The sequence below is a fragment of the Oncorhynchus tshawytscha genome, linkage group LG10 (genome assembly GCF_018296145.1).
Source record: "Oncorhynchus tshawytscha isolate Ot180627B linkage group LG10, Otsh_v2.0, whole genome shotgun sequence".
Taxonomy (NCBI): domain Eukaryota; kingdom Metazoa; phylum Chordata; class Actinopteri; order Salmoniformes; family Salmonidae; genus Oncorhynchus; species Oncorhynchus tshawytscha.
This window is the reverse complement of record NC_056438.1, coordinates 59,228,056-59,237,269: the sequence shown is the minus strand read 5'-3', so window position 1 is coordinate 59,237,269 and position 9,214 is coordinate 59,228,056. Positions and strand designations below refer to the sequence as shown.

The 9,214-nt window shown below is 41.4% G+C and overlaps 1 protein-coding gene across 3 annotated transcripts in view; it reads right to left on the bottom strand.

Moving 5' to 3' along the window:
- Nucleotides 1-970: 970 nt before the first annotated feature.
- LOC112260542 (pre-B-cell leukemia transcription factor 1) overlaps nucleotides 971-9,214 on the bottom strand; it is a 59,960-nt gene continuing 51,716 nt past the window's right edge. Inside the window, exons 4-9 of one of the 3 annotated variants that reach the window (XM_042328800.1) lie at nucleotides 8,612-8,802; nucleotides 8,208-8,343; nucleotides 7,750-7,909; nucleotides 6,462-6,595; nucleotides 5,378-5,467; nucleotides 971-3,365 (exon numbers count right to left, since the gene is read on the bottom strand). In XM_042328800.1, the coding sequence (XP_042184734.1) occupies nucleotides 3,273-3,365; nucleotides 5,378-5,467; nucleotides 6,462-6,595; nucleotides 7,750-7,909; nucleotides 8,208-8,343; nucleotides 8,612-8,802 (804 nt within the window). In that variant the 3' untranslated portion in view covers nucleotides 971-3,272. The remainder of the gene's footprint in view (nucleotides 3,366-5,377; nucleotides 5,468-6,461; nucleotides 6,596-7,749; nucleotides 7,910-8,207; nucleotides 8,344-8,611; nucleotides 8,803-9,214) is intronic. The other 2 variants (XM_042328801.1, XM_042328802.1) reach the window with 2 other exon arrangements.

The following is a 9,214-nucleotide window of genomic DNA, read 5'->3' as shown; positions in this document are numbered from 1 at the left end:
CAAATGTTCACAGATGACCAGCAGGGTCAAATAATAATAATCACAGTGCGTTGTCGAGGGTCTAACCGGTCAGCACCTCAGGAGGAAATGTCAGTTGGCTTTTCATAGCCGATCATTCAGAGTATCTCTACCACTCCTGCTGTCTCTAGAGAGTCGAAAACAGCAGGTCTGGGACAGGTAGCACATCTGGTGAACAGGTCAGGGTTCCATAACCGCAGGCAGAACAGTTGAAACTGGAGCAGCAGCACGGCCAGGTGGACTGGTCGTTCCAGGACCATGCCTATGTCTGACTGTACATATCAGATAGAATGTTATAAATATAATACAAATATGGGTTTGTTATCAGTATACCTGTCTCCTGTCATGACTTTTACAAGACCAAGTGAACCAGACTACTATCGGAAGAAATATGTAAATGTGTGAGAAATGGTTAAAAAACTCTGCAGTATTTTATTAAAGAACACATTACATGCAACAAAGGAAACATTTTATTTAATTTTTTACAAATAACTGAATCCTGAACCTCTTTTTTCAGCTATCAAAACTAAAAAGCTATTTTATATGCCTCATTATCATATTGCATTTATTGGCAAACAAGCATATTTTAAAATCTGGATGTGGAGCAAATGGGTTGTTGAGCTCAGGGCCCCTGTACAGACTATCAAGTAGTTGAGATTCACTTGTATTTCATAGGGGAGTTACAGACAGTTTTATTGAGAGTTATTCAAAATGAATAAATTATGAATACTTCTACTTCGGCACAACAAAACTATGAATTAGAGGGGAAATGAAAAGTGAGATTTTTTTTAAAACTTGAACTTACATTGTTTGTGAAGCTGAATTTACAATATGTGCATTCAATCTATATCACATGTAAAAATATATACAATTTTGCCAACTGGCAACCATCAGTGTATTATTCTTGTTTTCTCACTCAAATGTTCAAATAATAAAATGCCACTGATTTGTCTTGGTGTATTACATAGTATAATAAGTTTAATGTTGAAACTGCATAAATTATTGTTCAACAAAGCAAGTCAAGTACAATGTGGCAATGTTCACATAATCACATCATGAGAGAGCTAATTGACAAGAATATGGGAACCATGACATACAATAGCATACCATAAAAAGTAAATAACAAAATACTAAAGAATAACTATATAGTCCACACAACAAAAGGACAAGTACTATACAGTATATCAAACGTCCAAATATCATCTTTGTTTGTCTGAAAGAATTTTCCCACCTCTAGTTTTGCTGTGGACATTAGACCTTTCAGCACATCAACATTCAATATGCTTATGAATTGTGAGGATTCATACAAGTCAGTTGAAGAAGTGAAAAGCAAGGATACAGGTGACATTATAATGTAGGTTTTTGGTTCTTAATACAGTGGAAGAAAGAATGCTGTCATATACTGTAATACATATTAAACTGCCCCAAAAATGCCTGGCAAGAGAAACAGAAATCAACTCTGGGTTTAAAGACCAGTACAGTTCCATTGTATGAGAGGGCATTGAACAGTATTGAACAGCATTGAACAGTATTGAACAGCATTGAACAGTATTGAACACTGACTTGAAAACATTGTGTCTGTTCAACATAATCATGGAGTACAAAGCATCTCATGCATGACCTGTGCATCATGGCTACTGTAAGTTCAGTCCTGGTGTTACCTGCATCCGCAGATTTATGTTTTAAATCCTATTAACGTAACGACTTCCCTGTTTAACTGGATTCTGATGCAATGTACTTAAAAACAAACTCAGTTACTACACAGATCCTTGAAAGATTTTTCAACAGAAATGGTTTCTTCTGAATTGGACTGTATCAACAACATTGTTTTTCAATTAGGCAGCATTGTTCAGTTGGTTATCATCCCCCACCAGAATTGGGAAAATTAGCAAAAGGTACAGTAAAAAATCCAACATGTAAGTACATGAGTGAATATAGCTAGATGGGTTAGGACCTCTTGAAAGTACACATAAAATGTCAACAATAGATCAATAAGTATAAAGGTTTTGGTTAACAGTAACATTAGGTGACTAATGTGAATCAAGCTTGTATGGGTTTTTGATGACAGGTGTTTATTGTATTTATGATTTTTTTTTTAACACGACATAACTGTAACTGCACACGGCTACCTCTGATGAGACACATGGATACTCAATGAGGTGGTTGTTTAAAAGGAGGGCGCTCCTCTTGTTCACAGGCCCTCAGACAATCAATAGCACACACTCTGTTCCCCTGTTCCAATATCGACACTAGCATACTTAGAATGAAGCATGTATTGGGCATGCATTCTAAGTGGTACACTAGTATGGATATTGGAACAGAGCCCTGTGACTGCTTGTGGGCCCACAGCGCTCCCACATTCTGATAAGATATCAAAGGGGTCGCGGGGCATAAGTTTATAAACCAGGAAGACACACATCTACAAGGTATATTAAATTGTCTACTCAATTTCCATTAAAGCCCTTAGATCAGCCAATGTGCATTCTCCTACCAGCGTGTTTTCCTTTTCTAACACCTTCCACCCAGATTGAAGACCTGCTAGTCAGGGTGAAGGGTCCTCAGAGTTCACTAGGCTGACCTGCTTTCCCAACAAGTCTTCTATGGAGAAATGAATAGAAAAAGATGTAGTAAATCAAGTTCTAAGTCTTCCTGGTTATTTCTCTGTGGGAGAGGGTAAAGCGAACACAGTTCCTAAAGCACACACTGTAAACAAGGGAGCAACATTAAAAGCCTAAATGTCGTACCATAGAATGGGTGAGGGACCACAAAACAAAGCATGACAAAGTGCTTCTTTCATACAATGACAAAGTTCATGTTTTAGTCAGAAAACAAATTAATGTTCTTTCATATGATTTGTTTTACTTTTTAGTTGCCGAGAGGTAGAATGAAGCATTTAAATTGAAGATACAGATTACAGATTGAGTTGTCCGAATTGATCTTATCACTGAATATCATCAATATGAGTGAAACCATCACAGGTGAGTAAGCAACCGGAGCCCTCTAAATATCCTGTCAAATCTGAACAAACATTTGTATTCATCCTTTTTGCATTGTTTAGATTTTTGTTCTGACATTCCTATTACTGTATGTATCTCAAATGTCCCATAGTACTGTAGCTTAGGAAAGGTTGTTTTAGTTATGCACCCCTGAAATCTACAGGACACTGTGTAGTATGCCTCTATGTTTAACACTGTGATTGGCTCTGCCAGTTCATCGATGGGTTGTGGGACTGGAAGGTGTGGAGGGTAAAATAATCAGTTGGAGGTATCCGAGTGAACACTTCCGGGTCCTTCTGTGAGCGAGTTCACTGACGAGGGGGTCGGAGCATCCTGCCAGCCACCGTTTGTCTGTGGAGTCAAAGACAAAAGTCCTTCAAAAATATATATTTTTCAATCTAGAGATTCAATTGTGAGACAATTTGTTGTATGCCTCAGGTCAAATGTCCTAAAAGATACGGAAATAACAACACATATGTATATTTTCTTAGCTGCATCGGTAGCTAACATGAAACTCTTTAACTGAAATTTACCCTTTTGCACTCTGCCGGATTGCGCATCTTCAAAATACACTATAGTACAATTCCTCTATCAAGACTTCATCTCCCATCTGTCTCAAAATGGCCTCATGTAGAGACAATAGAGACATGTTATTGAGAACGCACAGACCTCTCACACACAAAACCTACAACATGGTTGATGGGAGAATCAATTATAGCAGATTATCACATCGGCTATTGGGATGAAAATATAATGGGTGCGTAAAATAGGAGGCAATTTCCAATCCCGGGAAGATAGGTCGATTTAAAGAGCATTTGGGACATTAATAGCAATTTCCATGCCATCAGAGATGGGCTTTGGGCTTTGGCACCCTCTTATTTCCAAACCCTGTTATTTCACATAGAGCAAGTCTTTCATCACATTTAGAACCGAGGAGGGCAAAAAACACTTTTAAAATCTTCAGCTTTGGTGACACCTTTCGCCTATTTCACAGCCGTAATTACTGTTCAGGGATAAAAGAGAGCTCCGGCATGTGAAGGCTGCTCACTGCCTCAGCTCAGTCATTAGAAACCTCAGACTGAGTGGAAATTGTTTAGCTGCACAATAAAAGATCCATCCAAGATTAAAAGCTTCTATAGAAAAGTCTAAACATCAAAATAATAATATGATTCTACAATATAAATGAAGTGTCTTACAAGGACATCATATTTCGATATTTGAATACATTGTTTGAAAACATAATTGCATAAAAAGTTCATTTGGATTCGGCTCAGATTTTGAGGTATGGGGGCAGAGGGTCATAATATCTACACACAGTTAGGTGTTGACGACTGATGTGCTGCAAATGTGAATGCCCGTATTGGTTTGTCAAACTCTGCCTCACAGAAACCACCTACTATGTATCCACTGAATAACAGACAGTGATCTTAACAATGCACATTTTCATCAGCCCTCATATAGCTTAGTTACAGCATAGTTTACTGAGGAAGCTCAGTAGAACGTCTTCAGTCCACCATCACTTCCTTTTTTAGCATCTTGGGTTGGACATTACAGGGCTCGCTGCTGTCAGTGTCATTGTGGTTGTTGGACGAATGACGCGACCGATGCACTCAGACTGCTGGCCCAGACCCCCTCTCACCCTGCTGTGACTGCCTTATTGATTCCCCTCTCTACAACACAGCCTGTCACTGTAGATCTTAACACTACACACACACCCTCCAGTGTTCCCAGCCTTGCCCTGCCAAAACCCCATCAGAACATGGCATTCTTTTTTAGGGTGGTAGATAGATTTGACTGAAGCTTGTACTCTGGGGCGATTATTTTTTGGGGGGCTCTTGGAATGGGGAAGAAATGAGGTCTGTGTTTCTTTTCATTTGGTGCCACGTGAGCTGAGTGTTGGACAGGCAGGGTGTCACCTGTGGCCTTGTTCCTGTCGGCTGCAGGTGCCTCGCTAACACTAATGTCCCCAGACAGGCAGGCTCTGAGCGTGTCCGTACGCCTGGCCGGCCGCCTCTCGTTCCGTCTGACTCCTGCCTCTTCACCTGGCGCCCGGGGCATTACCAGTACACAAGGGCTGTCGCCTGGACAACAGCCCAGCCACCAACAGGCCACTGCTAACTAAGTGGCATCCCACACACATTGGCTTCCAAATAATTGGGCAAGGGGACAAACTGAAACCCTAATAAAGGCAGCTTTCTATGGTATTGTTGGTTAAATGTATGAACACATTGCATTGGTACAAAAGAAGAATAGCTATAGAAGTATAGTATAGAAATAGTTATTTTTCTTTCAAAGAGACCAAAGTAAGACTAGGCAATATTGTGATGAAATTAAAGAAAGTTGTTGTTTGGTGGTGTTCTTACGTTGATGCCCTGTGGACTGTACATCTGGCTGGCGGCGATGCTGTCACTGTATCCTCCTGTCTGGCTGATAACATGGCGAAGAGTATCCACCTGGAACGAACGCACACACAGACACACGTAGAGAAAAGGGCGGGTCAGACAGACAAAAGCTCTAGATGAAAAAGACCTTCATGCATAAGAAAGGTCAGTCTGATAGCAAAAGGGTATCATGCACTGGGAAAGGTTACCACAGCAACAGTTTAGAATGATTTGGCCTGTAAAACAGGTTTAACACAATAGATATCACAACAGAACAACGACAAACAACCACAAATATCATCACAAGGGAACTCATATGAATATCCTATTACAATTCAAAAAGGAATGAAAATGAAACAAATCAAATTGCTTCTACGACTCAAAACTCCTCTCCTCAGTGGCTCGGAATGAGTGTGCAGCCAAATGACCTCCTAACAAGGTCAACCCAGGAGATCTCTTGTCCACCCCAGGGGTTAATACTATGCATATTCATGAAACACCTCAAGCATTTGGAGAGTTGATTTAAAAATAAAGGCGGGATGGATGGAGAGACGAAGCAGGTGGTGACTCTTCTGTCCTCTTCCAACCTATGGTGAATGAGACTTTCTACCAATCACAAAACTATAAAAAACTCTGTGCTAGTCATCGTTGTCCAACAGGGCAGGGTCAGAGGACTGTTGTACACCAGTGGCTATGACAACTGTTGTCAGTAGTGTTGACGAGTCTTGTATTGTTTCCAAATCTGTCTGCAGTCGTCTATTCATTCATGAGCCTGATAATGGCCGCCACATCAGTGTACGGCTAAAATCACATATGACCTCTGTCTCACGGACTAGGTCAAGAGATTGGGATTCAGATTTCAATGAAACCTTGTAGGCCGGGCAGTGCTTGAACAACTGAGCAGGGATATTCAGTCTTTTAATACTAGACCTCATAAGGCTGCTCGCCAAGGTTCAATGACTGTCTTCAACAGGCCACTAATAGGCTACTAGTGTATGACTGCTAGCTAGGTATCTATCTACATGACAACTAGTGTACTAATGTATGGATTACGTAGATAACGTACTAGTCTCTGCGAGGGTCCTACCTGGGACTGAACATTGGCCCCAACCCCGGCCCCCTGGTATGAGTCCCCATTCAGAGCCTGCACACTCATAAACAAGTCTCCGGAGTTTGACATGTTAAAAGAGCCAGCAGAACCTGGGAGGCCAGAGAGTGAAAGAGAGAAAGAGAGAGAGGGGGAAGGGAGGAAGAGAGAGGGGTAAGGGAGGAAGAGAGAGAGGGGGAAGGGAGGAAGAGAGAGAAGAGAAGAAAAGGAAAGATGGGTTAACACGATCATGCAGCAGAAAAAGTGCAGTCAGTTGGGTTAGTAGGAGAGGGTTGAAAGCAAAATATGGTGTAGTGAACAGGGAACCACATCAGTGACCAGCCACCGTCTACTATACTGTATGTACCTATGGAAATGTAATTTAAAAATCTGGCTAAGGGGTATTCTAAGAAAACTATACTGTACTAATGATCAACATTACACCAACTGTTACTCCTGTGGTAATTGTGATGCCAATCATATTACTAAGAATAAGGTTCGGGGTTAAAACCGGGATGAAACTGAAACAGAATAGATGGATTGTCTTGTTGTTTAAGTTCCTTGCTACCGGACTGGTTGGATCATTAAGGAAGTGCTAATTGATCGACAGGAAGACTGAAAGAATCCTCTTTGTCCTTTTAATGGAGCCAAACTCCACAGATGTTAAAAGAGAATGCAGCCTAACTTGATTTGAAGGCAGAAAAAAAACACAAGACAAGGCCATAATCCAATACAGCTGAAGGGTCACCATGATGACAAAGGACTAGGCTGGAGCGCCCCGTCAATAGCTTAATGACACACAAGAGGTCAACCAGACAAGTCACAGGATGGATGAACTATTTCTCTAACCAAGACTGAGTCCGAAATGGTGTGTTAACCAGACAAACCCCAGAGAGAGAGAGCGAGAGAGACGGACCGTACCACTGGGCCAGAAGTTATTGGGTTAGTTCAGAAAAGGGGGGTACAGACAGCATTTTGTTAGTCAAAAGGAACAGAGACAGCGACTGTATTCTTGAGTTGGGGCCCAGGGTTGAGATGACACTGCTCTACACCTTTCTGCCCCAAAATGGTGTATTTCTGAATTGATTTGTCCATACTACTGCAATGTGGATCCCTCCCAATGTAACATATATAATGCTTCAGCTCTTGGTAAATGATGATCTGTGCTCATGTTGAATTGAGGATACGCAGCCAAACTAACATTAACAGTACTGACTTGGTACCATACTGGTCACATCCACTATGGTTGGCTGGTATTGATACTGACCTGCAGAGTTGGGGGTGGAGGGGGAGTTGGCCTGGCTGCCATGGGCTGATACACTGGTTGCACTGACGGCGGTCTTCGCGGCGTACATGTTTGCTTCCTCTTGGAACTTGCCAATGTTTTTCTTGTAGCGGATTCTCTTGTTTCCAAACCAGTTCGATACCTGTGAAACATTTAAAGTACAAATTATGTGAGAAGAAATGTCTATAGTAAATCGCCTTTTGTTTTGTTGAAACAATTGTTTGAGAAAGCTATCACATGCTATCATAAGACAGCCTATGTGATTCCATTACAGAATGCAGAATTAAACATTGGAGCTGTATGACTCTATGCTAGCTGACTTCCTGTGGCATGATAGGAGCCATACTGTGTTTTCCATACATGTACACGCACAACAGAAGATTAGAGTTCGCTTCATCACACACAGGATAGATACGAGGCTTGTGACTGGCGGCACATACCTGTGACATTGTGATGGAGCACTTCTTGGCCAGCTCTTCCTTGGCCTCTTCACTGGGATAGGGGTTGGACAAGTGGGAGTAGAAATACTCATTTAGGATCTCTGTTGCCTGCTTGTTGAAGTTCCTCCTCTTTCGTCTGCAGAGAGAGAGAGAGAGAGAGAGAGAGAGAGAGGGAGACAGACAGAGGGAGGGGAGACGGAGAGAGAGAGAGAGGGGGGGGGGAGAAAGGGGAGAGAAGAGAAAGGGGGAGAGAGAAAGAGAACATATTTACTATCACAAGGCAATTGCTGTCCAAATAATGTAACTGCATCATAACAAAGGTTTTGCCTGTTTTCATAACAATAAGTTAGAGAAAGACATACACACACACACACACACACACACACACACACACACAAACAGACCTGGCATCGAGGAAGCGTGAGCGTAGGATCATGACGGCCTCGCAGGTGCTCTGTTTGAGCTGCATCTGGATGGAGCTGAACTTGCGGTGGATGATCCCCACCATGCGTTCTATCTCTTTGGGCGAGATGGGCCGTGTGCGGCTCTGCTCCCTCAGCAGGTTCATCACATGGGTGGTAAACTCATTACATGCCTAAAGAGACAGACAGGCGCACTCATATGAGGCAGATAGCAATCTCACTGACTTAAATACAGCAGAGAAGTAAGACACTGCAAGCATTGTAAGTAATGTTAGTTTCATAAGTAGTAGTATGTCGCTGTTGGAAAACAACACTTTTGTCAATTTTAATTATTATAATATTGAAGATTTTGAGACTATAGAAAATCGATTCAAAATAGCTTCATAATTGTATGTTTGTTAGAAATCTGTTTTTTCCATTTCCTGAAAAGTTTCTGTTTTGGAGAAAATAGGTTCTCATTCGACAATGACGAAATCTAGTAGTTGTACTACAAGTACTAAAGAGTAGTAGTAGTAATACAAGTATTGCAGTGTTGTTTGTGGCAGACACAAAAGCAGTGGATTAGTTATACAACTAAGCTGAGAC